Source organism: Histoplasma capsulatum, genomic scaffold, assembly GCF_000149585.1.
Source record: "Histoplasma capsulatum NAm1 scaffold_3 genomic scaffold, whole genome shotgun sequence".
NCBI lineage: Eukaryota > Fungi > Ascomycota > Eurotiomycetes > Onygenales > Ajellomycetaceae > Histoplasma > Histoplasma mississippiense.
In genome coordinates, this window is record NW_001813980.1 from 2213904 (window position 1) to 2240613 (window position 26710).

Below are 26710 nucleotides of genomic sequence, written 5' to 3' on the forward strand. Positions count from 1 at the left end.
AATGAGGTTGACAGCCTGACACAATCTGTCCACTATAAGTACGCATATCAACATCCAATCAATTCAATCGGCTCTCTAGCTGTCTGCAAATGATATCATGGCGACTCTACAATAAGAATCAACACTCAAATACTCAAATACATCCACTACATTATGGCAGCCACGCCTATTCCACGAGTTCTTTGCTCTCCACATTGCTCTCCACATTTACTGATAATGTATTTTTTTCTTGTGCTTCTCCAGGCAACAAATGGTCACGATTCAAAACCGCGAGCTGGAGGCTCTGGAAGCAAGAATCAGGGAGGCTGAAATGCGCCTGAGAGAAACAAGTTCCCGTTCCGTTTCCCCGGAGGAACAACCTTCCAATAGTACGGAAAGTTGCCCTGACCAACCGGAAGGTGACATGGCAGAGACAATAACATCCGGCCAGGATGCGGAGGAAAGACATGGTCAGTAGCTCTTATCATCTCCTATATCAGACCAATCGGACAAAGGGTTCACGGATGGTTCGACTTCAGCAACTACGTCCAGCGATGCCGATAGTAGCGCTAAGCGCGACGACGGTCTCACCAGAAGCGAGTCAAAAGAGAAGGACAGTGACATGGATCGAAATTCGTAATAGAAACAGTGTGAACGAGAAAGGGACCCTCTTCATTTGTTTGTCACGTCTGTTTCTTGCTTCTCTGTCTAAAGACTCCCACTGCAGCAAGTCAAGGAATACTGGAGCCTGCGGCTCTTAGCCTCCATAAGAATTAAGAAATTCCTCACTCTCTTTGATTGCCAAAAACATGCAGACTAACCCCCCCGTTTTTGTCCTCCTTTTCTCACAACAGCTTGCATAAAGATATGACAGGATACAATATCTGCTTCCATTTCTGATACCTCATTCCTTTCTCTCTCCTTCTCTTGAGCCTTTTACTTTTCCCCCTAGCTTCTTTTATTTTCTTTCCTTTATTTAACAACCAATGCCTCACGATGCGTCGTTCATACACACACATAGATTACAGTACCTACCTCCATATACCCCCATCCATCCCCTCGTTGAAGGCTCATCTCAAATTTTTTATGCTTGTTTTCCCTCTTTTCCTTTTTAGTGTCTTTTCCTTTTTAGTGCTATTTGAACCCATTCCAGTCATTTTAATAATTTCATTGAATACCCCACCATTTCATTCATTCACCCTTTCTCATTGCTGCTTTCATTTTTATACGACCCTTTTTAATATTACCCTTCCTCCCCTTTCCCCTCCCAATGGCCCAATTTCTGTCGCTCAATAATTCCACAGACAGCCGCTTCCACCACTTTTCGCTCTATTTCTTTCAATGTCCCTAGCTTTTAATGTCTCCCTTTGACTTTACTTTTTTATAGCTAAAGCATTTTATCTCGCACTCCATGCGGGCTATCTGCTGCTGCATAGCTGATTTATTCTCTCTCTCAATATTATCTATTAATTCTTCTGTATATAAGCTGGGGTCGAAATGGAAGCAGCTGATTGATCAGAGCCGAAGTTGCACAGAGCAGAAGCCATAGGAAGGGAGACATAGCTGCCCTTCAGAAGTAGTCTTCAAAAAGCGATTCAGGCCTGACTTTGATCCTATTAAGAGGTAGGAGTACAATTCTGAGACACAAGGCCCTACTTCAGGGACAAATAACGAAATTTGAAGGATCGCATGCCTGGGTGTATTGCGTATTCTCCGATCTTCGGTCTCCGATGTGAAGAGGTGAAGGAGCTGGATCGGGGCCTTCAATCGGACCATGTTTCGATCATTCGCCTCTTATGCACGACCCGTCAAGCCGAGTTGGAAGCGATATACTTTTGACCACGCATGAGCATGCGCATATCGTTATTACGAACCGAACCCATTGGTGCTAATGGGAAATATCTCATTTAACGTAGTGGGATAGTTTGATAGTATACATCCCCATTAGCAAAATATACATATTTTTGGAAAGTATGGAGATGAAATATATAATAATTCAACAATAGTGACTCATTCAGTATACTGCATATAGGACTTTTAGCATTCTCTTTCCTCCTCCATGTTAGACCTATTATATTTTCATTAAATATTGTGTTCGCAATTCTGTAGATCATGTTTCATAGATACCACTTTATCCTCCTCGCATTCGCGAACCTCGCTGTTGCATGCTGTGCTGCCCGATGCGCCACTCTTGCTACATAATTTTAAATAAATAATGTATGAATTAATCTTACTATGCCGTCTTGATCTGATTCTGTGAGCATGAATCAACGGCTTGAGGGGTCTGATACCTAGGGTGAGAAGTCTTCATTTTGTCTATACCATCGATCGCCAGCCATTCTATCTTTAGCATGCGAAATCAACAGGAAAATAAATTACGTCATTTCACAAATTTTCATTTTATTTCGACATTTGCTCAAAGTACTTCTCCCATCCAATCTCCCTCATCTTTGCCCCTTTCACATCCAAATTCTCCACCTTAGCAATTTTTGCATACTCCTCTACCTTTCTCCGTAGCTGCTCATCAAAAGCACCCAGTATCCGCGCCGCCAGAAGCGCCGCATTTATGCTGTTATTAATCCCCACAGCAGCAACGGGGACGCCTCTTGGCATTTGCACGATACTGTACAGACTATCAACACCGTCCAACGAGCTCCCCTTTACCGGCACTCCGATAACGGGCAGTGAGGTGTGGGCAGCTGCCATGCCGGGGAGATGCGCTGCACCCCCAGCCGCGGCGATTATGACCTTGATACCCCGCGAGGCAGCGGTAGAGGCGTACTCAGCCATGTATTCAGGCGTGCGGTGAGCGGAAGTAATGTCAACTTCAGGCTCGATGCCGAAAGTGTATTTTAGAAGGTTGAGGCCGGGTATTAGCGTTTTGAGATCGCTATCGGACCCCATCACTACACCAATGGTGGGTCTACGTCGAGCACTGGTCGGTCTGGGTGGATGGAAAAGGATAGGTGATTTAAGTGTGGCGACGATGGCATCTGTGGGGCCGAGCAGCGGTTGGACAAGAGACTCTGCTTCGTTCATTGTACGTGCAGTGATGGTAACGTGTCCCATTTTCCGCCCTGGGCGCGCAGCACCCTTGCTATAGAGATGAATGCTAGCATTTGGTATTGAGAGGGCTCGCTCAGCGACTTTGAGATGTGAGTCTGGCGTTGAGCCTCCAAGGATGTTTACCATGATTGCTGGTTGGCGGATTTGGAGGCTTTGTTGAGGTATGGGGAGGTTAAGAATGGCTCGTAAATGTGCTTCGAACTGGGACATGGGGCAAGCTTCGATGGTGTAGTGGCCGGAGTTATGAATGCGACTGGCAAGTTCACATAGCAGCAGGGAATCATCTTCCAAGAGGAACATTTCGACGCCAAATACGCCATTTCCTTCAAATGCTGTGACTGCGTTTCTTGCTAGCTCCTGGGCTTTCTTGTCAATTGTTTCTGAGACACCCCTGGATGGGGCATATACGAGCTTGCATATTGAATCTTCTTGGACGGTTTCGACGGTTGGGTAGGATAGAACGCCGTCTTTCGTTTTAACAACCATGACAGCCAGTTCCTATTGCAGTGTCAGAAATGGGGCCCTTGCTGTTCATAAGACAGTTGAAGTCGCATACCATTTTGAAGCTCGCCCATTTCTCGGCGTAGAGGGGTCGGTCTTTTAGAGCATCGAAGGCCGCCGGGATTGATGCTTTTGAGTTAACAGTATAATTTCCTAAAAAATTTATAACATCAATTAGATAGTGCCATGGCAAGAAATGAGTAAAGAAGGCGTAATAAAAGATCTTACCACGTCCGTCGTAAGCCAGTGTTTTAGACTTAAGCATAAGTGGATAACCAAGCTCTTCTCCAATTGCTTCCAACTCCTCAACGGTATTGGATTTCAGTTCCCTATACTCTGCCATTGGGATTGCATAGCGGGACAAATGCTCTTTCTGCGCAAATTTATCCTGGATAATTCGAATGCTTTGCCAACTAGGTTGGACTTCGACTTGCCCTTCCACTTCCTCAAGCGCATAGGTATCCACATGTTCAATTTCTGCAGTAATGACGTCGCATGAGCCTGCTAACCTGCTTACTGAAGTACGGTCAGAAAAGGAGCCGGTAATATGGCCGTGGTGGGCGCTGATTTGTTTTGCGGGGGCATTATCAACATCCAGGACGGTCATCTGTATATTCAGGCGGTTTGCGGCCTCCATGAGCATTCTGCCCAATTGGCCGCCACCAAGGACGCCGACATTGCGAGATGTGAGCATCAGGAAGATTTCCGGCTGGTAAAGGCGCTTTGCCGTACGGTGTGATTTTTCTCAGGAGTCTGAGTCTCCGATAAATTTCCAGGGTTCGATGGCGGAAAATTTATGTTCCCTGCCCCGCACCAAGATCCCATATCGAGAGGAAATATTTTACTTTGTAGGTTTTAATTTGAATGGCTGAATTGGCGCGCCATATTCCGTATCAGGCGATTATCGCTGATTTATTCACTGTCTAAGTTCTCAAGATTCATCGCCACTCATTCAACGGTGCGCAGCGAGAGTCCCTAGCGATTCAACTTAACAACGTCATTGCTGCATTCTGGGTTTTGCCGTAAGTTGGGCTTTGTGGAAGAGAACGAGGCCCAACTTTTACAGTATTAGACTGGCGTAACTAACACTGCTGGGCGGGAAGATCTCCCACAATTGGTTCTTCGGCCCCTGTTTAGATATTATTTGAGACCTTTGGCTTTCATGGACGACTCCCAATACCGTTGTGAGGAAGAGAAACGACTACATGAGGATCGGAAGCGAATAAAATACTGGAAAAAATGGGGACCATATGTCGCAGAAAGACAGTGGGCAACAGGTTAGTTGGTACATCCGGAGTTCGCGACGAAATTCGCAGCTAACAATTTGAACGGCTCAGTCCGTGAGGACTATTCGTGAGTGTCCTGCCCGGTATGCAAGATGCAAGAAACTATTCCTGGTCTGACCAGCAAAACCTCACAGCGCGGACGGAGATGCATGGCGTTGTAGGTTTTGAATATCATACACAGAATGCAGCATTGACTTACAGTTTATCCAAATTCAAGACTTCCCTCATGATCATGCTAGATCGAGAACATACCGTTGGGGAGAGGACGGAATTGCCGGAGTATCAGATACCCACGGTCTCCAGAATATAGCCTTTGCCTTCTGGAATGAGAAAGAGTAGGGAGTACCTGGGAACCCTTGCTCTGGCTGAAAAACTACTAAAATTTGAGTAGTGATTTTCTCAAAGAGCGGCTTTTTGGACTATCTAACCCACAAGGAAACCATGGCGAAAGCATCAAAGAAGCTCATTTCCACTTGGATAATACTCCAACAGTAAGCCAATGGTTATTTTTGTGATTTTGCATAATCTAATAGCTAATTAACTACGGAATACAGCATTCATACATGAAATATTTGTACAAATATCCACAAAAGAAATTCCCTTATCAAGATCTTGTGGAAGAAAATGCAAGGCGTGGGAAACAGGATAGGGAGTACCAGATTCTTGACACAGGAATTTTTGAAGATAATCGCTACTGGGACATCTTTATTGAAACAGCAAAGGAGGATGAAGATGAATTGCTCTTTCGTGTCATCGCGTACAACCGGGGCCCGGAACCCGCTCCGTTACACATCATCCCGCACGTTTGGTTCAGGAACACATGGGCATGGGGCCGCGAGAATGGAAAAAAACCGTCACTCAAAAAAATTGGCCCATTAACTGTCCAGTCAGACCACTGCAAGATAGGTACTCGATATGTCCAACTATCACCATCACCCCTCTACTGCCGATAGCGCGAAAGAGAATGTCGTGCCTCGTTCTCTATTCACTGAAAACGAAAGCAATGCCAAATTTCTGTATGGTACAGACAACGAGCAGCCATATGTTAAGGATGCCTTTCATAGGTATATTGTTGACGAAGAGAAGGAAGCCATTAATCCAGAGTGTCAGGGCACCAAGTTTGCGGCATGGTATGCTTTCGATGAAGGAGATGGCGTCCCTCCTGGGGAATGCGCTGTTGTTCGATTCCGCATATCCAAAAGGAATGATCTCTATGTGGATGAGGAGGTTTTGGATAATATTATCGAAAAGCGCGTTGAAGAAGCCGACGACTTTTACTACCGCATCAGCCCTTTGCCGATGGCGGATGATTTGAGGAACATTCAGCGACAAGCTCTTTCTGGGATGATGTGGACAAAACAGCATTATCAATTCATATGGGACCAGTGGGCAGAAGGTGACCCAGGGTTGCCGCCGCCTCCGTCGGAAAGAAAAGCAATTCGCAATCAGAAGTGGAAGCACTTGCATATCGATGATGTTTTGTCCATGCCTGATTCATGGGAGTACCCTTTCTTCGCTGCGTGGGACACTGCTTTTCATTGCATTCCCCTTGCTATGGTGGATCCCGAGTTTTCTAAGAAACAGCTTGACCTCCTTACTAGAGAATGGTACATGCACCCTAATGGACAGATTCCGGCCTACGAATGGAACTTTGGCGATGTCAACCCTCCCGTACACGCTTGGGCAGTTTTCCGAATTTTTAAAATTGAAAGAAAAATGTATGGTCGACAGGACCTGGATTTCCTGGAAAGGGTGTTCCAAAAGTTGCTCATGAATTTTACATGGTGGGTTAACAGAAAAGATTTCGACGGCAAAAATATTTTCGAGGGCGGTTTCCTAGGCTTGGACAATATTGGTCTTTTCAATAGGTCGGAACCGTTACCAACAGGCGGTGTCCTCGAACAGGCTGACAGCACTGGATGGATGGCATTTTACTCTCTCTCGATGCTTAACATCGCACTGGAATTGGCAAAGCACCGAAGGATATATGAAGACAGTAAGACATTCACACCAAGCTTTCACGTTCAATTTGTTCTAACGATGGTCAGTTGCTTCAAAATTTTTCGAGCACTTTATCCTGATCAGCGACGCGATGACTTTCAGGGTTGGAAACGAACAATCGTCTTTATGGAACGAAGAGGATGGGTAAGCCTTTTAAGTTCTATAGACGATTCATTTGGCGACATATTCATTAATTGTATCTAGGTTCTATTACGATGCAATTTCTTATGGGGGCCCGTGGAGCCATCAATTACCTGTCCGATCCCTTGTGGGATTAATACCACTATATGCTGTGCTTACCCTGGAACCAGAGCTTATCAACAAGTTTCCTGATTTCAAGCGACGAATGAATTGGTTTATTGATAACAAATTCGACGTCGCTGAACGTAACATAGCTAGTATGAAGCGCCGCGGTAAGGACGACAGACGTCTTCTCTCTCTGGTGAGCAAAGAGAGGTTGGAGAAGATCCTCAAACGAATGCTTGACGAGACCGAATTCCTTGCAGACCATGGGATACGCTCCATGTCGAAATATCATTCCAAACACCCCTATTCAATGGAAGTGAATGGCCAAGAATTCAAAGTAGGATATGTACCAGGTGACTCCGACAGCGGACTCTTTGGCGGCAATAGCAATTGGAGAGGACCAATCTGGCTCTGTGTCAATTTTTTGCTGATCGAGTCGCTTCTGAGGTTTCATATGTTTTATGGGGATTCATTCCGAATTGAATGTCCAACTGGCTCTGGAGACTATATGAACTTGGGTCAGGTGGCTGAAGAAATCCAACACCGTTTGCAGCATCTCTTTGTCAGGGGTGATGATGATCGAAGAGCTGTCAATGGTGGAAACAATATCCTTGATTTTGACCCCCACTGGAAGGATTATCTCTGGTTTCATGAATTTTTTGATGCGGATACTGGTCGAGGCCTTGGGGCTTCTCATCAGTGCGGTTGGACTGGCCTGATCGCAAAAATGATACATGATACCGGGTATGTAATTAAGATATGGGCAAATAGGGCCTGTAGATTGGGCGATTACCTGCTGACAACTTAATTCATGAACAGAATTACCTGCCGCCTTCCACATACTCCACGAACTCCAGTTACCGCCGCATCACATTACTTCGACGATATATTATCCCGTTTTTCAAAGCCTCGGCCCTCCAAATCCCAAATGCTCCGCCGATCCTCAACCAGTCGCTCCATTGGCCAACGAAGCAGTTTCGCCAGCACCCAGGCTGGCGACGAGAGCGTAAGCATGTACCCGTTTGAGTCGAGCCCAAGAATGCTAGGTGAGGGTGATACTCCTGGCGTTAATGAGCAAACGAGGAATTACGTCCATGAACAGGTTGAGTTTCTGGCGAGGCGAGTTTCAGTCGGTGTGTACGAGGATGAGTTTAAGGCTGGAGCTGATGAACAGGAATGATTGGTGCAAATTGATTGCTCTTTGGCGCCGAGGGCTGGCTAGATTCGTGAGTAGACTTATCTAAGTTATAAAAACCCTAAGTATATGTATATGTTAGGGATGTGGACAATAAATACTCCTTAATGCGAAAAGCTGGTGCGATCTAGTTATATCAACGATCAAGTTTCACACCTCTTGCTGGGCTATCCATATCGCATTCATAGTTGTTAGAGTCGTATGGCAACATTGTCACGGTCTGGAGTATCAGTCAACATCTTCTTCATGATCCTGAAATGGTCACTGCTCCTGAAACACATCGCTCCTCCTCTGGGGTATCAGAGCATGTTGCAAGTCTATGATGCAGGAAATCTTGTGTGTTTCCGGACAAATATATTCCCGGGTGTGAGATCTGAGCATCATCAATACTGCTGGTTCTGGCAATGTGGATGGGTTTTCTTTAACTGGGTGGCGCAAAGTAGGGCCGTTAAATTCACAGTGGGAGTCACCTCCCAGTAGACACGGGGCAACAGCCATATATACTAGTTGAGAAGTCCGAGGTGGTTGTCCAGCGAATTTATGCCTTCAAAATTGACCACATGCGGAAATCGGACAGGATGAGGTTTGCCATATCTTCTCGTCCACGCAGATTCCTTTTTTTTTATAGAAACCAGATAGTCCTTCGGAGATTTCTCTTGAAAGCAACTGGTCAGCTTTGTCGTTTAGCCAACTAGGGTAGAGGGAGGAGGCTAACTGGGGATAGTATTACAAGGGCCGCGTTCTACTCTCTAAGTTAGCAAGTCTGCCGTACCAGAACATATAATCGGCCGTTGGGCCAATACAAAATCGCTGATCTTCGGATGACATGGCTGGATCCGCGCTCTCTACATAGAGATTTTGTTGAAGGTTTGATGGGACATCATTCTTATTTTAAATATTGCCGAAATGGCCAAATGGGATGCCAATAAGCTTTGTTTCAATATCAACCAAACTCGTCTCAAGGTGGTGTCGTTCTTGTTTCGCTAATGTAAACCATCTAAATTCCAATGTGATACTGCTAGGAGAAATAAAATCTATAAGTTTGTGTTAGATTGCCCAGCATCTTACTGAGTCTCATTCAGCATAAAAAGAGCATTATTGCTTTGTCTGACAAATCGCAACATAGTGACCTTGTCCATTTGATGACACTGCCAAAATAAAAGTTGGCAGCGCAGAAACAGTTGAAAATCTCATGGCCTGCTGTTTGCGGGGAATTATACGCAAAGTTGATGAACCCAACTCCTTTTAATCTAGCGGTAATGTTCAGTCCCAAATACGCATCACGTGCTTTGTCCCGCAAAGTCAATAGCACTGAAAGGAGTCGCTTCATTTTGCTACAAATTTACAGGATTGCAAAGGAGTGCGAGGCACCACAATCTTCGTTTCGATGGCGAAGCCAACCTCATTGCCCTCTGCATTTGTCATATCAGGGTTGCTAAGAAGCTTCCTGGGTATCCGCCCTCTGCTTCCTACAACATACTACAGAAAAAATAGCTTGACCACCTCCTGTCGACAATGTACGACCAAAATTTGGCAACCTGCTTCCTTTCGCTCATTTAGCAATTATTTCCCAATACTTTCACAATCATCAGAGACTCTTGAGCTATCACCCAGCTGCTCTTCGGCCACCGACCAGCCACATCGAACTGACGAACGTAGGCCCAACTCCGATCAAAGAGATAAAAACCTCAATTCTAAATCGACCACCAAAGCCTCCCGTGCCATTCTAAAGCATGATCCAAAGTCAAAAATCCCTTGCAGCTCGAAATCTGCAACGCAAAAACGAGAAAATTCCGACAACCCCCGGGAGCTGGAGCCCTGGCAAATACAGAAAAGAGCTTTAAAGAAGAAGTTCCCGGAGGGGTGGAATCCACGAAAACGCCTTCACCCAGATACCCTCGATACCATCCGACATTTACATCAACAGGACCCTGCCACATATTCGACTCCGGCCCTCGCGCAAGAATACAAGGTGTCTCCGGAAGCAATCCGGCGCATCCTGAAAAGCAAATGGCGGCCAAGCCCGGAGATTGCTGCAGAACGGCGGGAACGTTGGGAAAAACGACATAAAAGAATTTGGAATCAGTTGTCGGAAATTGGCGTTCGACCGCACAGGTCAAGTTTTGCTGATGTTTCCGATACTCAGGTTCTTGAGAAGAAGCGTCGAGCCTAGCTCGAAGTAATGGTATCTATATCTAGAATGCTGGAATCAAAGGACTTTAAATGACTCGTCTATAGAACTCATTATGGGGGTTCCTGATTGATATTCTCGATTGAAAGCCTTAGTTATTCCCGAAGCTCAGGATACTAAAATAAGCCTGAGGCATAGTTTTACGATACGATACGATACGATACGATACGATACGATACGATTACTATTCCAATGCTGTAATTTACGTTCTCAAATGACAGAGTTCAAGGTGGCGTGTAATATAAAGCTATTCAGCCGCCGCTAAGCACTCCAGCCACAGCTTCCCACCTGCTAGGTTGTTCCTACAATCTTTACCGCGAAGTTACAACGTTCAAGTCGTCCCCGGCACCCTTCTTACGTGTGTTATGACGTTAACTATTGACAATCAGTTCTGACCTGTGGATCTTGTGATGTCCCTTTACGCATGATTGAGTTGTTTTCCATTGTCCGCTGCGACAGCATGCCCCCGCTCGTAGCTTTGCTCCAGCCTTCTCCTCGATTAGTTTCCGACAACTGTCAACTCCCATTTCCGACCCGCGCGGTGGACCTCAATTAACCACCCACCGATGTGGTGAGATATTCCGCCCTCGTCATGCAGTCAGACATACAGGTGTTCGTGCGATGGAAAGAGCAAACTATTTTCGCTGGGGAGGATGTCGAATGCACCATTACCTTCAAGAATGTTGCCCCCAGCGGCTCCAGTTCGGATCTTAGTGCTGCTTCCCAGAAGCACGCGAGACGGGGCTCGCGTCCTATGAATGGAGTGGTCAATGGAGGAAATTATTCGCCTGCGAAATCCCTGAACCCATTCTCTTTCAATAATCGACGTTCGGCAACCTCAAGCCCTCGGAATCGACAATCTGGTTTCGACAGATCTCATCGGAGCGCAGCGTCTATGAGCTCCCCGCTCTCCCTAAGCCACAGTTTCCCGCCGATTACCGCGAATCACAATGGGATCCAAATTCCGGGCCACAGACACAAGAGATCTGTTTCTATCATATCCCTAGATCCCGAAAAGCAAGGATCGCCCACTGTTAACCAAAGGATGGGGAGGGCCCATTCTAGATCTGCAAGCTTTCAAGTATTTTCAAAGAAGAATGAGCTATATGGAGAGAACCCTAATCCTGGTAATTTTCTTCTTTTAATATACAGAGAAACTCAGCTCTGTTCTAACAACATTCTTTAGCTTCTCGCCCTTTAAACTACAGTCCTGCGCGGAACGATTCGATACCAAACTTGCCATTACCCAGTCGAAGAAGCTTTCCGGACCGAACTCAGCTGCCTACACATCCTCAATCAGAAATACCAAATCAGATTCAGCGGGATTCAGGGCGCCCTCCGCCTGCCTTACGAACTGATTTTAAGTTTCCGCAGGCTCCCCCCACACCCAGTGATACCCTGTCGAGCAAAAATACTTCCCCTGTCTCCATCACTCCACCCACCTTGAACACGAAGGATGTTCCTACACTAGAGCTGCCTACTCGCTTAACTCCTGCTATGAAGATACTTTCCGCTTCTAGCATGAACGGGAGCACTCGCAGTAGTGGAGAGTTCTATTCCTTGAGCAACAATTCAACCGAGACACTTGAGTCAGAATATGTGACGTATACAAATAAACCCCAACTGCCGATCCGGCATAGACGGCATCATTCCAACATGGAACCCGTTGGGAAACATGGCAAAAATAATTCCCAGACACTACTTATGGGCTACGCCCAAATTAGCGCTTCTTTTACCGTTGATGGGTCGTTAATAAATCAGGCTCTATTCGAGGAGGTGAAACGCAAGGGAGTGGTAGGAAATCCCGCACGAGGCGATATTTCTCGCAAAACTGAGAAGGCCCGGAATGGATTTTGGGGAACCCTTGGCGGATGGAATAATCTGAGTGATTCATTATCTACATTACTTTCCAGTAACGAACTCGATGGATTAAGAGACATGAGAGGTGTCGCCTCGTCCCAGGCAATTCCCCTACTGTCCACGCCGCAGTCTCTTTTGTTTGTCGACTTGCGTTTGGATCCCGGTGAGGAAAAGAGCTTTTCCTTTGCATTTACCTTGCCAAGGGGTTTGCCCGCGAGCCACAAAGGGAAAGCGATCAAGGTTTCCTATAATTTGGTCATTGGTACTCAACGTGCCATAAATCCAAAAGAGCCACAGAAGGTCCATCGAATAAATGTTCCGTTCCGAGTCCTCAGTGGAGTTGATGGTGAGCGCAGTCCTTTATTTTACAATGCACAGTATCTATGGATCGACTCTTACTTATGAAACTATTGAAGCCCAAGGAGCTGTTCTAGGACATGACTTGATGAGACCATACGTGTTGCTTCGAGATGAAGCCCGTGTACAAAAACTCGAAAAAGTCCCTGCACGCGCTACTAAAGAAAAGAGTATAAGTGTAAAATCGTGGACCTCAGCTCCGGAGTTTTTGTCTTATGTCGATGAGATATTGGATCGTTGTGTTAGGCGCGAATCTATCACCACATCAACGCTGTCCACAGACAATCGTCTAGGTCTTTTCTCTCCCACAGGGCAATTCTCCTGTAAAGACGCAATCGAGTTAGCGATTTTGCGAAGCAATCAATTATCGACGTCGGACCGAAGCGCCAACCGGTTTGAGATAACTCGCAACGGACGACGGATTGCAGTTATAATATTGAACCGGCCAGCTCATCGTCTAGGAGAGACCATTATCGCCACGATCGATTTCTCGGGCTCTGCACTACCTTGCTACTCGTTACGAGGGTCCCTTGAAACGACCGAAAAAGTCAGCCCGACAATTGCCCTCCGCTCCAGCGCGAGCATTACACGCGCGACGCGGAAAATGCACGCCCGCTGCTTTGAAAACACATTGTTTGCTACGAGGGTGGCTTTTACGCCCTCGATTCCTGTCTCCGCGACACCAACGATTATCACTTCAGGGGTCAATCTTGAATGGGAGCTTCGCTTCGAATTCGTGACAAGTAGCATCCTTGATGATGATGGGTTTGGGCCATCTGGAATCAACCTGCTGGAGACTGTGGAACGGGATGATAGAGGCATGGTCTTGGCGTCGTTGGAAAGTATTTCCTGTGAATCTTTTGAGGTCGTGATTCCTTTGACTGTGTATGGAGGTAGTGTTCAAGAACCCGCTGGGGAGGAACTCCAAGGCGTTTCGATCTAGCTAAAGCCAGTTCACTTTTGGGTCTCATGAAATTGTAATCTGGCTTGAAGTGTCATGTAATATAGGAGATCGAAAGCCTGGGCTAGGGTTGCATTTTCGTTATCTTTTTCCTTTTCTATGTTCTATCTCTGTTTATTTATTTATTCATTTATTATTCTGGCATTTAGTTTTCGGAAATAGAGTAGCGCTTATCCAGCATTATAATGATATATTTATCCCAATCATTCTCTGAGTTTTAGATAGGATGGTTTACTTTTTGTGCGGTAGCGTCCTCTTTTAAGTTTTTCTAAGCCCAACGGCTGCCTTCTGTTCCCGTGTTGGACTTTGAGTCTGCGGTAGGGTCACACGTGACTTACCCCTGAACCTCCAATCTTCCTCGCTTTTCATCAAATTGGTTTCTACCTTCCTCTCGGCCTCGTCTTCTCTGCTCACTTTGTCCCGCTTTCTCTGCCCACCGCTCTATTCCCCACGACTAGTAGTCGACATGGTCAGAACTCGGCAACTTAAGCGGGGAGAGGTGACTTACTCCTGGGCGAAGGAGGAGAAGGCTAATATGCTCATCGCTCTTGAGGACAATGACCAAACAAACCACCAACTCGCTCATTTGTATCGTCATTCCGCCTTAGTGGAGCAACTTGCCGCACACCACCTGAACTCCGCTGTCGTGCGAATTTTATCAAGATCATGGGTGCGGGAGGCCGATGGATTGACTGCAGAACACACAATTTCCTTCCCAGGAAATCCAGATGAGTACTGAAGTGTCTCGTTCCTATCATGCTTGTGACTGTGCACGCCTACACTCCTCAAGCTATCAGCCACTGCGTTGATGATTGGTATTACAGGACATCTTTCTCACGCCAACCCTAGCCACGTATTTGGAAATGGCCTCTCAGCTGGAGCGGTTACTTCCCTGTGAAATGCGCCTCGAAAAATGCTGAAGTCCTGACTTGCAGGCGCTAGAAATCGCGGTTGATGCTGGAGTTACTCTATGTTACTTTATGTTAATGTTCAGATCTGCTGGGGCGGCGGCGATGATGATGATCCCTTGGGGAAGCGCAAACGAAATAATTTGGATTACGCTTGTAGGTCTTGTCTGCGGAGCAGGTCCTGCAAAGTGCCACTGTAAATGCGGCAAGTCTGCTTTGGCAGGAGAAGCTCTTAGCTCAGGTTAAAGCAGGGTTCTCAGCTGATCTGTTGGTGTGAAATAAGAATCCGCTGGAGGATATTCTAATACTCGATCGCCCAGAGGAGATTTGATGGCTGCGATTAATGAAAGACGTGTTGAAGCCAGCCGCTCGCAGCTGCTGTGGATTTCACGAGGCCAGAATCTTTGATTGAGTGATTTGTGGCGCAAAGCCCTGGAATCCGTATTCTTGTGTGGTTTGTCTGCGACTTGAGATTTCAACCATTTTATTGAATATGATGCCATATCTCACAAGCTATGAATACGGGTAGAGCATCAAATTTCCTGGCATTCTGCTGCCCAGTATTAGAGTTGAAAGAGCCTTCAGCACTGAACAAAAGGAGCGAGAAGTTACCAGACTCTCCACAACGTAACCAGTTTGAGCCTGGACAGGAATTGGTGTTTGGTTGTTCTATGCTCAGTACATTTCTCCGTAAATATTTTCTTGTTCTTCACAATTGAGTTGATCAAAGGTGTGGAAAGGAACCTTGGAGTGGTGTCATATCACGTGAGTTGGCACCCACATAGTCGCCCGGGCAACCAGCCGCCAGATGGTTGCGAGAACATCATCGAAAGGCTCAAGTTATCACGAAGCGCGCAAGAAGCTCGTCACGATCTGAAGTTGCAGTATTCTTCTTGCCTTATTTAGTACTGAATATATCCCACAAAGGGTCTAAAATTCGCAGAGTGTGGAATATTTGAAATCAGACCGCTTCAATCAGAAATCGTATCAGACAAAGGGAGGGGCTCCAAAGCACCAAGCTTGTGCACCTACCTGTATTGGAGCGAAGAGACAGTGAGAGATTCATGGCGTCCTTCATAACAACCATGTTAGTATCCTGCCCATGCAGTGTGGAGCATTTATATATGGGATTTATGAGAACAAAGCGGCAGTGATACCTACTACCGTGAAAACACTATAAGAGCATCTTGGCTAATTCACTGTTCATTTCATACAGCAATGCGCGATCAAAGGGCTCTTTTAGGCCAAGAACGGCACATAGGGGAACTACCAACTACCAACTGAGGCAGTTTGCAGAGGCTACGCTTGGTAGTGGGAGTCTAAGGAAAGCAGTGAAATTGCCAGAGGGCGAAGACCTAAATGAGTGGCTTGCAGTGAACGGTATGGTTATTTAAAACCACTGGAGAGATTTCCGCGAGAAAGATGGCGAAGGGATATAGAAAACTTGCTAACTTTCGTAGTTGTGGATTTCTATAACCAGATCAACCTTCTTTACGGATCAATTACAGAATTTTGCTCGCCGCAATCATGTCCGGAAATGAAGGCTACAGATGAGTCAGTGATGAAAACATGCTATCTCAAACATGCAAAAAACAAAAAAGCTTACAGGCTGGTAGATTCGAGTATTTGTGGCAAGATTCGGAAAACTACAAGCGGCCTACGAAAATGTCGGCTCCTCAGTACGTTGAGCATTTGATGGCTTGGGTCCAGAGTAATATCGACAACGAGCAAATGTTTCCTAGTCGAATTGGTATGTTCGCATCTACATTTTGTCAATTAGTAGTGAAGGATGTAAAAATATTATTGTTGAGACTAATAATACCGCTGTTCGGATACAACTAGGCGTCCCTTTCCCCAAAACCTTCACTAGTCTCTTGCGCCAACTGTTCAAGCGCCTTTACCGAGTATACGCCCATATCTACTGTCACCATTACCCAGTGATTGTAAATTTGGGCCTCGAACCACATCTTAACACTAGCTTCAAGCATTACGTGCTCTTCGTGGATGAGCACAAATTGGCCAGCGGGAAGGACTTCTGGGGCCCACTGGGCGATCTGGTGGAAAGTATGCTTCGCAGCGACTAGAATGGCGTATGGACTACTTAAGAAGATATTGCATTGATAGGAGCGATACACCACTCTTTTATCAGACGAAAGGATGGTAAAGAATTATGTTATATGAATTCCTGGGTTCTCTTTCTCTTCTGGTGCATTTGAGCTGGCGTTTGTGGGGTTAGGATGTATGTTACCGCAACAAGTAATTCTGTTAGAATCTGTGATATATCTCTATACCTTTTCCCTCGAAAATTTCATCATTATTTGTCTCTCGATACTATTTTGCGACGGGTAAAGCAACATTTTCTAGCGTCCGACGTCATAGAGCACTAAAAATTACCAGTTTAATACCGTATTGTAATTGGACGTCCAGATGATTTTTATAATCACGTGCTTTAACGAATTGCTCTCTCTGGCTATTTTCAACGTCAATTGTATCCAGGACTGTGGTCTCCGGCAGCAATTGCAACGCCCCACTCTCTATTCAGCCCCTCCACGTTGTGCACTTCTTTCCCTGGTATCATAGAGACCCTTTGCTACCATGTTGCCGTCCAGAGCAGCTCAATCCACCCTTCGGGCGACAGCCCACCAATTATCCTCTACTCGGGTTGCCGTTCGCACTGGTGCCAGAACCTACGCCACGACCACAACGAGCCCAAAGCCGCCTATCGCCCTCTTTGGCATCGATGGCACTTATGCCAATGCTCTGGTGCGCATTGAATGACTCCCTTCCCCCTCCCAACTATGTCGCGAGACGCAATTAGAGCTTTCCCAGTCTAAGTCTGATTTGAAAAACTAACGTATTCCGGCACATTTTCGTTCCTCGGATAAATATCAGTATATCGCATCGGCCAAGACATCCAACCTAGAACAAACCTCCAAAGCCCTGGCGACTTTGGGAGAGGTGTTAAAAACCGATGTTAAATTACCCGGCATGCTCAGCGCTCCCACCCTCACCGCTGCCGATAAATCCCAGATTATCCAGGAACTGCAACGAGTTGCCGGTGGCCCAGGGAAGGACAACATCCTGAATAACTTCCTCTCTACTTTGGCCGAGAACAACAGGCTTGGTGTCTTGCAGGGTGTCTGTGAAAAGTTTGCTGCTTTGATGAGCGCCCACAACGGCGAGATTGAGTTGGTTATCACTAGTGCTCAGGTATGGCGATTTGTTGGGTCAACTTTTGATTGACGAATATCGATCGGGTGCCTCTTGAACATGGAGACGACTAGGATGGGGCGATTGCTTGAAAAAGTGAACTGTCGATCTGACTAGACTCTTATTTACAAAAATTTAGAAACTCGATACGAAGACCCTTCAGCGCCTCGAGGCGGCTGTTGCCAAGTCTGAATATAGCCAAGGAAAGAAGCTCAAGGTTGTTTCAAAGGTATGTGAATCCGGGCGACGAGCTCAATTTCTTGAGACAGGTTGGAATCATTATGCAAACTTCAAACACGGAACTAACCATTGTTTAATTTTCTTCTTATAGATCAATCCTGACATCGTGGGCGGTCTAGTTGTCGAACTTGGCGATCGAACAATCGACCTCAGCGTTTCTTCCAAAATTGCCAAGCTGAACAAAGTCCTCACTGACACCTTGTAAAAACATATTCTCCAAATATGACACCTCGAGGCACTGAGAAAAACCAATAGATATTCCTTCTAAATTTATGTGTACTTTTGCTTTGTTTGTATTTCCTGTTCTTCCTACACATACCTACTTTTCCGATCCGCCAGCTCTCTGGCGAGTTTAGAAGGACGAAGGTGAGAACAAGATGAGTCGGTTTCTGTACGCTGTCATCGTGTAGATTTATATCCTATATGTATTGCCGATATAGTTCAACGCATATTTTTGTCCATCTGGCGTCCCTTACTGGCAGATCATCTGTAACAATTCATTGGGCATTGCAGCAGGTTTTCCGGTATGGAAAAAAAAATACGCCAAGACGCCCCTGTAAGATAAACCTGACCTAGTAATGCCAATACACACTGTTCAAGGGTAGCTCATCGTTGTTGACGCCAACATATCTTCAACATCGTCAATATACCCCCCGTTGCAGTACACATAAAATCCCTTAAGGTCTACATACTCGCGATATATATACAGTTTTTCGAGTCCCTTATTAAAGTCGACAACTTTATTACGTCTCAACCATCCTTCTATCGAGGTTGTATTGCTACTTTCGAAGGCATATGTCAGTTCGCGTCTTCAACACAGAATACAGGACCCCCATGTTCCCATCTGCATAGGGACCTCAATTGCATGCATATCCGCTTCCGTTGACTAAGATCGGTTTGCCTGCAAGAGATATAGCGTCTCCTATGCGGGCAAGCTCTAGAGCTCTAGAGCTTCAAAGCAATCCATGCCGCACTCTGCAATGAAAACAAGGCCCCATTTGTTTGGAGACGTCCAACAACGAGCTCCACCACCTTCTCTTAATCATGGAGCAGCCAATGGTAATTAATATCAATGGAAATAGCAATAGCAATCATATACCAGGTTCCAAAATCAGACCACCAAGCTCGCTTGGAGCGTCCATAAAGATCACGCCAGCGAACTCTCCAGCCCTAAAACCGGCAGCAAGACCTCCTCACAAACCCTCGCATTACTCGACATTATCCCTGCAGACTGTGATCGGGACGACCACATTAAATCCGAATGGCTTCTCCTTCCACGAACCTACAAAATCATTTGCGCTGTGTGCAGGTTCAGCGACAATTCTAGCTGAGGTAGATCAGGACATGAACATCTCACAACGTTTCTTCCGCGCACGGCCTACCGCAGCCCCCGTTAATCCTGTCCAGTCATTCTATAATACGTCGACACCTCCCACTACACCCGACACGCGGATAAGGTCACTTCAACCTGCAGGTAGATCGTCGGGTATAAACGGAGCGCCATATGCCGGCTCTCCGAATGTAGAATGGGGCGATAATTCCGGCTCGCGAACATGGACTTCACGAGAAAGGATAAAAGCAATCACATGCGTTTCGATAAGCCCAAATGGCAGATTTCTAGCTGTAGGAGAGGCATGTTACACATCCCACCATCTACAATGGAGAAAGACCATCAAAGTCCCACTAACACAACGTAGACTGGTTATAGCCCCCGGGTTTTGATATTCTCGACTGCCAAGGACTCACCACTAGATATCCCTGTGTCGATAATGACGGATCACTCGTTTGGCATTCGTAGCCTTGCATTCAGTCCCACCTCGCAGTATTTGGCTACGCTCGGTGATATTAACGATGGGTTCTTGTTCATCTGGAATGTGAACTTGAAAAATGGCGCGGCGAAGCTACACTCGACAAACAAATGCACATCATTTGTCAGGGATATATGCTGGATGGGAATCAGTTTAATTACGTACGTGTAGGGGTGAGATACACATGTCATTGAACGCTATTCACTAACAATTAGCTTCACGTAGTGTCGGAATAAGGCACATTAAAGTCTGGAGATTGACCGAACCTAGACCTAACTCTCCATCCAAACAGCAACGATTCGTCCCCGATGCTACGTTACCTTCTCCGTCAAGCTCCTCGCCAAGAGCACTTGCTGGAAGAAACTGTCTTCTGGGCAGCTTGGGTAACTGTACATTCACCTGCGTTTCAAGCATTTCAGACGATGAAGCAATTGTTTGCTCCGATAGCGGCATGATATGTATTCTTGATGATACTAACGCACAGCAAAAGTTACACTTTGTCAAAAGCGTGACTTTTGGCATTTGCTCCATTGTCGTAGACCATGAATCCGGTATGGTCTGGTTCGGCGGTCGTGGCCGAAGAATACACAAATCTTCAATTGACGAATTGAAATCATTGATTTCCCAATCACCAATATACCCGGACCATGACGAACAATTCTTGTCTAATCCGAAGACAAAAAGGCCAGCGATCATCTCTATGGGTATATTCGCTACTCATATGGTCACGGTGGATTCTACTCGCGCGATACGGGTTTGCCCTCTCAGCAAAGTGGGCGAGGATAATGTCGATACGCTACCAGAAATATCCATGCCGGCACATCGAGATGCGGTACTCGGTGTTGGGGCACTAACGCCTCCCGGACCACACGAAGCGGACTTCTTTACCTGGTCATCAGGCGGAACCGTCAATTTCTGGAACCTTCAAGGCAGATGCCGTGCGACGAGGAAAGTAGATCTTGAGCAGTTGCCCGGTAACGATGATGATAAAAACGAGTTGAAAATTGTACGAACCACAGCGGATATGACGACATTTATTTCTGGTGATAAATACGGTGTAATAAGGTGGGTTGTGAGGTCAATGTCAGAGAGGAAACTTCCAGTATAATGCTCCATTTGCTCATGTCATATCCCAGGTTAATCACCGGAGACCCATGGGAATGCACGAACGGGGCCAGAGCCCATGGCGGCGAGGTTACAGACATTGCCGTGCAAGCAAATAGCGCCGGAATAACCATAGTCGCCACCTGCGGTCGTGATCGGATGGTCCAACTTTTCAAAATTGCCGATAATTCCCTCCACTTGATACAAACGATGGATGAACATGTCGGCGCTGTTGGGCGCATCTTATTGTTGAAGAACAGCGAAAAGCTACTGTCCTGTTCTTCCGATCGCACGGTTATCGTTCGAGATCGCATGACCCGTGAAACTGATGGGGACACTACGATAGCTTTCAGCCTGTCGAGAGTTCTTTCGCTGAAGGCGTCTCCCGTATCGATGACCCTTTATCCTGATGGAGAGGATACACTTATTTTGTCCACTATAGACAGGCATATCCACAGATTCGATATCCCATCTGGCAGACAGATCCATTCATTTAAGGCATCAGACCCGGAAACGAATGACACGGTCGTGCTCAGCTCATTAATGGCAAACTGTGAAGTGCCAGAACAAAGTCCCCCACTTCTTGTTGGAGTGTCAACGACGGACAAATCCATTCGAGTCTATGATTTTGAAAAGGACACGCTCCTGACACGAGAGTTTGGCCATACCGAAGGCGTCAGTGATATCGTCCTGATCGAAACTAAGTCAGCAGATACCAAAGAAAGAGTAAAGAAAACTCTAATAAGTACAGGTCTTGATGGTATAATCATGATTTGGGAGCTTTCCATCCTGCAACAGCAACCTGTGCAAGAAATACAACAGGCGGCACCCGTTCGCGCTGAAGACACAACTCCAGCAAAGGAACTGACGGCTGTTAAGCCTCCACTACGTCGAATTCTCTCAAAGTCTGAACTTGCTGGTTTTCAACGCCTTGACGGTCCATCGCCCAGCCCTACGCCGGTCAGAGAGACATCGCCACCCCGCATCCGAAAGAAGACATCCCGATATACAATTAGCCCTTCAATATCGAAGATCGGATACAATACACCCATCCTATCTACTCCTCCACTTCCACCACCTCGTCGATCAAGCGTCATGATTCCCGAGAAGAGCAGAAGCTCCCCATCCCCACCCAGTCCCAAATCCCATTCCTCCAAAACCCTCTCGGCGAAAATCAGCAACAGCAGCCTACGCCGCCCCTCTTATGATCTCCGCTCTCGCACAAAATCCAATGGGAATACCGTCAATAGCCCCGCTACGCCTTCACCAGCACCTACTAGCGAATTTGGCAGCCTCAACATGTCCACGGAGCAGGTCTGCAGGACATTGAGAGCATACAGGAAGAAATTAAACGGTTCAACAGACCCCTTAAATGCCGCCCCTGAGCTGGAAAGGGAGCTTGATCTCACTGTGCGCGCACTAGGGGAGCGATCGAAGCGCATCCAGATTAACGGGAATTCACACTCGCACCTCGAAAACCATTCCAAAACAGGAAGATCCATCGGAACCTCGATGCCTGTCAAATCTCTAAAACTTGCACGGCGGATACCATCCACTCCAAATTTAAGTCGTAATATCAATGGTGGGACCATATATAGGACCCATTCGTTGGACCCGGATGGAGAAGGGTAGACGCTTCGAGGGCTGAATTTATTTCGTTAGCCTCATTCTTGAATTTTTTTTTTTCTTTTTTCTGCTCTTTCTCTTTCCGGTTTCCTTTCTCCTCTTTCTGTATTTCTTTTAATCTCTCCTTCGTGCAAATTGCTTTATTTGGTTTTTAATTAACTTTTATTTTTGTTCTTTTCTCTCTTCTTGTGGATATTCCCCCTGGCTCGCATGGTTTTCTATACGTTGGAAACGTGTGTCCATATAAAGCCGCCCTTTTCTCATTAATTCGTTTCAGCCTATCTAATATAGGCGTCTAATTTTCTCCGCTCTACCACATCTTGCTTTCCGTCTACATGTTAATTTCACTTTACGTATAGCCCGCCCGAAATCTGCTATTTTCTTCCCAGTCTCCTTCTCCATTCCCCCTCGTTCCCCCTCCGTTCTTCTCCTTTGTTTCTCAGTCTTATACATACTTACTCAGTTTCATTTCTTCTGTTGGTTAACAACTTGATAAATTAACGATATTCTAGATAATCTTTCAAATTCATCACTTTTTCAACTAATTATATTATTGAACTCTATAAAATAAATTTTGAAGTCAGTTTGATCCTTTTGATGAGTTATATATAGCATTATATTACTGAACAGCAGATCTTATTCAGTCAGATTAGCATGTACCGAGCTGTGTAAGTCTGTGTAGGTGTGCGGCCCTGCCCTTAACGGCCTAGCTCCCCAGCTGCTTCCCCATGGCGCTGGTGGTGATCGAGCTCTTTTGCCCCAGTGGCCTAACAAGAACACACCCACGCAGCAGAATGTCGGACCGCCAACGTCTTAAATTCTCAGGGCATACATGTGGCTTGTATAAAAGCAATCACTAAATCTAGTAGAAATTGAATATTCCTTTAATTTATGTGGGGATATACATATATAATTGTATTATCATGTTTGAATTTTTCTTCATTTTACTACTAATAGTACTATAATTTCTCTCCAGTGCCTCTGTGCTGCTACCAACAACACCAGGATACAAATTACCAATTTTTTTTGCCACCCATATGTCAATCACACATTACATTACTATGAACAATTTATCATATTAAAACACTCTGCTACGATGAGAAATCCAGGCCAATGCTCAGCGCAAAATTGATATATTGTTGATATATATTGGGGTCGCGTTGATCTCGATAGCTATCTCTGTTATCAACATCAATATCTGATGGTGAATACTAGTTGTAAGAGGTAGGCTACGAGGCGATAGTAAGAGTAGCGTGAAGTACTTACGTGGATTTTATCAAGATAGCAATCTCTTATATTCAAAGCTAATCGTTAGAACCTACGATTATATAGATATTGTTGCCACGACCTCGCAATTAGTGTGGGTTAGCAATCCTGTGCCGTCCCCGTTTATTGCTCACATTTGGGTTGAATTATGCAGCTATATCATCGACCTCGAAGATGCTTGTCAACTAGGTGATAAGCGTGCGCCGAGGCGGTTTATTCCCGCATTGGATTTTCGCTTCTGGGGAGTGGCTGGACCCAGGATTAATTGTAACTCATCTACTCCGTACTCCGTAGTTTGGATCCAATGGTTCCATATGGCAACAATGCCCTTGTGGACCCAGATGACGCGACGCTCGAGAAGTTGGCTGCCGATGCAGCTGGCAAGGAATTGGTGTTCGGACAATAAAATGGGGTCTTAGTGTTAACTACATTTCCTTTGCCTGATCGAACTTTTTTTTTTTTTTTTTTTTTTTTTTTTGGGGGCTGATTCGGGACCATGTGCTACAAAGATTCTCTGATTGTAGCTTGACCCTGCAGGATGTTCAATTAATTAGCAAAATCTCACCCGTCTCGTCCAGGCAGCTTACTGGTTAAAAAAAGTTCTCTATCCCCTCGTCTGGGGGCGAGGCAACAATTAGCGTATTTTTAGCGTGTACATTAGTGTATTAAATACGCGAAAACTACTGGATTATATGAGAGATCGGCTGTATCGGCGTGTTTTAGTGTAATTTATGTAATCTATTTGATCTAGCCCTAATTAATATCATGAGAATGGAACTCCTTCCAACATCCTCTTTTCAAGCAGAGAGGAATATTATTACATGCTTCACAACCATATCTTGTCCTTGGAGCTCTTCCTTTATTCTCCCCTGCTACCTTTCTTTTGTACTGACACCAGGCACAAGTTTGAGTATATGGCAAGGAGATCCGATGGTGATTTAGATCTGGATTTGATTGAGTAGTGGGTAGAGGATTTGAGTATTGAAAGAGTTGAAGATAGAGCTGTTGACGGAACTGCACATGAGATAGAGTAGTAGTGAGAGTCAGTAGTAGCCAGTCAATGAAGGATATAAGCATTGACAATAGCATGGTCAATAATCAAGTACAGAATTGTCAACCAGGTCTGATTAGTGAGGATATGAGTCTCATAGGAAGCTCTATACTGCTTTGCTTGGTCAATCCCATTCATATTATGATTGTAATCATCAATAATGGTAGGAATCTTCACAGCTTTTTGCCAGTTATCTTCAAATATTCTCCGGATTTGAGGGCCATTAGTAGAGCTCAATCCTGGGCGCTTTCTGACATGTTCAACAAAGCTGTCTGGCAGATGAACTGTAGACAGTAGTAATACTATGTTATTGTCTTTCCATCCAAGACAGAGAACCTCATTTTGAGGTATTATACACAGAGTATTGAAAGGAATATGAGAGGATAGTCCAGAGTTCTTCAGTTCTTGCAGAAGAGGAGGCAGATTGGCAGGATGGATAGTTTCACAAGCTTCAATTCCTTGCTTTTGAAGATAATGGAATAGAGCAACAGATGTGAAGTAGTTATTCATATAAATTGAGTAGTCAGCAACCTCTTTACTGTTATTCAACTCTGAATGCTGCTCGAAGCTCTGCTGCTCGGAGCTCTGCAAGAATACAGGCAGCCGTTCAATCAATTCCACCACAAGAGATTCAGTCTTGGTTAATCCTGGAGTCCGGAACATCGTACTTATGCGGAGATTATCATGAGACATGAAAAAGGTTCAAAGATATCTCTGTTCTTCTAGCTTAAAGACCTTATATCCCTGTCTGATTGGTTTCTGAGACATCTTAATTGTGTATTTGGACCGTCCAAAGAACCGAATCATCATCTCATCAATGGAGAGATTTGAACCTGGGTTGTAGTATTTCTGTATGGAAGTTGGAGTATAAAGGCTCTAGCTTCTGTATGAAGGAGGAGTAGGAGGATTCCAGCCTGTGAGGATTGGATATATGAATATATCTCTTGATCTGCTCAAATCGATACTGTGTCATATGAAATCTTGATGAATGAAGTGGCCCCTGTACATCATTCCTGTTCCAATAGTTCCCAATTGCTGGAGACTTATGTACTCCCATATAGATAATCTGCCCAAGAAATACCTTGATTTCTGCAGGAGTAGTTGTCTGCCAATCCTGTGGATTGATGGCTGAATTCCTTGATATCTGAATCTCTGTGTAGGCATTGGTGGAACTGGCAATATTCTGAATATCTGCCTCTGAGATATAGAGAGAGAATAGGGTGTATGGATTCCGTGGATCAATATCATTGGACAGATTGACAGCTGGGGGGCGATGAAGAGATTCCATAGGTTTGAATCTAATACTCTCAAAAGATGGAATGTCTGCAAGAAGTGCACTGATAGATCGCTTTCACTCTACACCTATTTTTGTACTGTCTAATAAAAAAATCAGTCAATCTGATTAAAAGAAGCATTGAAGAATTGGAAAATCACCTGTAGAATCCATATTTCTATCCCAGGGTGGCCAGGGTGGCCAGGGGTGTCACATCCACGGTGGATATGAATATGGATCAAGAAGAGAAGGTTCCAAGGTTGCAGAACGCGTAGAGCAGTATCAACAAATCAGATTACATAGATTTTAGTATGAGAAATTATTGGTTGGTACTTCTAAGCTAACAGCTTAGTTATGACACTAATGGTATTGCGCTAATTGTTGCCTCGCCCCCAGACGAGGAGATAATACTAAGAGCGAATTTGCTTGATATAATCTAAAGTCTTCTCAAATTTTGGATCTGTTAGGCGTACATTGCTTAGGCGGCCATCTCACTGCATATGTTATAGTTAACACAGAGAATGCCACTCCTAAATAACGAGATCTATTAACGGCGGCCATGCCAAAGCAGCCAACCCACC

General features: G+C 45.4%; 11 protein-coding genes across 11 annotated transcripts; 8 read left to right on the forward strand and 3 right to left on the reverse strand.

Annotated features, from left to right (window-relative positions):
* Positions 1 to 1494: 1494 nt before the first annotated feature.
* Positions 1495 to 1755, reverse strand: HCAG_03808 (predicted protein; the record flags this gene model as incomplete). The annotated part of the gene is made up of 1 exon (XM_001541660.1): positions 1495 to 1755. One exon carries the CDS (start codon positions 1753 to 1755, stop codon positions 1495 to 1497), a length of 261 nt encoding a protein of 86 aa, XP_001541710.1.
* Positions 1756 to 2379: 624 nt separating this feature from the next.
* Positions 2380 to 4183, reverse strand: HCAG_03809 (phosphoribosylaminoimidazole carboxylase; the record flags this gene model as incomplete). Its single annotated transcript, XM_001541661.1, has 3 exons — positions 2380 to 3543; positions 3602 to 3699; positions 3775 to 4183. 3 exons carry the CDS (start codon positions 4181 to 4183, stop codon positions 2380 to 2382), a joined length of 1671 nt encoding a protein of 556 aa, XP_001541711.1.
* Positions 4184 to 4708: 525 nt separating this feature from the next.
* On the forward strand, positions 4709 to 8259 carry HCAG_03810 (conserved hypothetical protein; the record flags this gene model as incomplete). Its single annotated transcript, XM_001541662.1, has 7 exons — positions 4709 to 4823; positions 4967 to 4989; positions 5387 to 5640; positions 5897 to 6828; positions 6881 to 6977; positions 7038 to 7823; positions 7899 to 8259. The coding sequence occupies 7 exons, from the start codon at positions 4709 to 4711 to the stop codon at positions 8257 to 8259; spliced, it is 2568 nt and encodes an 855-aa protein (XP_001541712.1).
* Positions 8260 to 9503: 1244 nt separating this feature from the next.
* Positions 9504 to 10683, forward strand: HCAG_03811 (predicted protein; the record flags this gene model as incomplete). Its single annotated transcript, XM_001541663.1, has 3 exons — positions 9504 to 9634; positions 10036 to 10325; positions 10604 to 10683. The coding sequence occupies 3 exons, from the start codon at positions 9504 to 9506 to the stop codon at positions 10681 to 10683; spliced, it is 501 nt and encodes a 166-aa protein (XP_001541713.1).
* Positions 10684 to 11057: 374 nt separating this feature from the next.
* Positions 11058 to 13625, forward strand: HCAG_03812 (conserved hypothetical protein; the record flags this gene model as incomplete). The annotated part of the gene is made up of 3 exons (XM_001541664.1): positions 11058 to 11592; positions 11652 to 12671; positions 12760 to 13625. The coding sequence occupies 3 exons, from the start codon at positions 11058 to 11060 to the stop codon at positions 13623 to 13625; spliced, it is 2421 nt and encodes an 806-aa protein (XP_001541714.1).
* A 484-nt stretch (positions 13626 to 14109) lies between these two features.
* HCAG_03813 (predicted protein) lies at positions 14110 to 14797 on the forward strand (the record flags this gene model as incomplete). The annotated part of the gene is made up of 2 exons (XM_001541665.1): positions 14110 to 14289; positions 14579 to 14797. 2 exons carry the CDS (start codon positions 14110 to 14112, stop codon positions 14795 to 14797), a joined length of 399 nt encoding a protein of 132 aa, XP_001541715.1.
* An 818-nt stretch (positions 14798 to 15615) lies between these two features.
* HCAG_03814 (maintenance of ploidy protein Mob1) lies at positions 15616 to 16635 on the forward strand (the record flags this gene model as incomplete). Its single annotated transcript, XM_001541666.1, has 5 exons — positions 15616 to 15638; positions 15768 to 15931; positions 16012 to 16105; positions 16168 to 16301; positions 16394 to 16635. The coding sequence occupies 5 exons, from the start codon at positions 15616 to 15618 to the stop codon at positions 16633 to 16635; spliced, it is 657 nt and encodes a 218-aa protein (XP_001541716.1).
* A 511-nt stretch (positions 16636 to 17146) lies between these two features.
* HCAG_03815 (ATP synthase subunit 5, mitochondrial precursor) lies at positions 17147 to 18206 on the forward strand (the record flags this gene model as incomplete). The annotated part of the gene is made up of 4 exons (XM_001541667.1): positions 17147 to 17314; positions 17444 to 17761; positions 17901 to 17981; positions 18093 to 18206. The coding sequence occupies 4 exons, from the start codon at positions 17147 to 17149 to the stop codon at positions 18204 to 18206; spliced, it is 681 nt and encodes a 226-aa protein (XP_001541717.1).
* A 775-nt stretch (positions 18207 to 18981) lies between these two features.
* On the forward strand, positions 18982 to 22545 carry HCAG_03816 (conserved hypothetical protein; the record flags this gene model as incomplete). The annotated part of the gene is made up of 5 exons (XM_001541668.1): positions 18982 to 19060; positions 19104 to 19475; positions 19754 to 19970; positions 20035 to 20874; positions 20946 to 22545. The coding sequence occupies 5 exons, from the start codon at positions 18982 to 18984 to the stop codon at positions 22543 to 22545; spliced, it is 3108 nt and encodes a 1035-aa protein (XP_001541718.1).
* A 648-nt stretch (positions 22546 to 23193) lies between these two features.
* HCAG_03817 (predicted protein) lies at positions 23194 to 24211 on the forward strand (the record flags this gene model as incomplete). The annotated part of the gene is made up of 4 exons (XM_001541669.1): positions 23194 to 23207; positions 23768 to 23781; positions 23872 to 23899; positions 24100 to 24211. The coding sequence occupies 4 exons, from the start codon at positions 23194 to 23196 to the stop codon at positions 24209 to 24211; spliced, it is 168 nt and encodes a 55-aa protein (XP_001541719.1).
* Positions 24212 to 24862: 651 nt separating this feature from the next.
* HCAG_03818 (predicted protein) lies at positions 24863 to 26144 on the reverse strand (the record flags this gene model as incomplete). Its single annotated transcript, XM_001541670.1, has 4 exons — positions 24863 to 25140; positions 25213 to 25441; positions 25592 to 25705; positions 25938 to 26144. 4 exons carry the CDS (start codon positions 26142 to 26144, stop codon positions 24863 to 24865), a joined length of 828 nt encoding a protein of 275 aa, XP_001541720.1.
* Between the last annotated feature and the right edge of the window lie 566 nt (positions 26145 to 26710).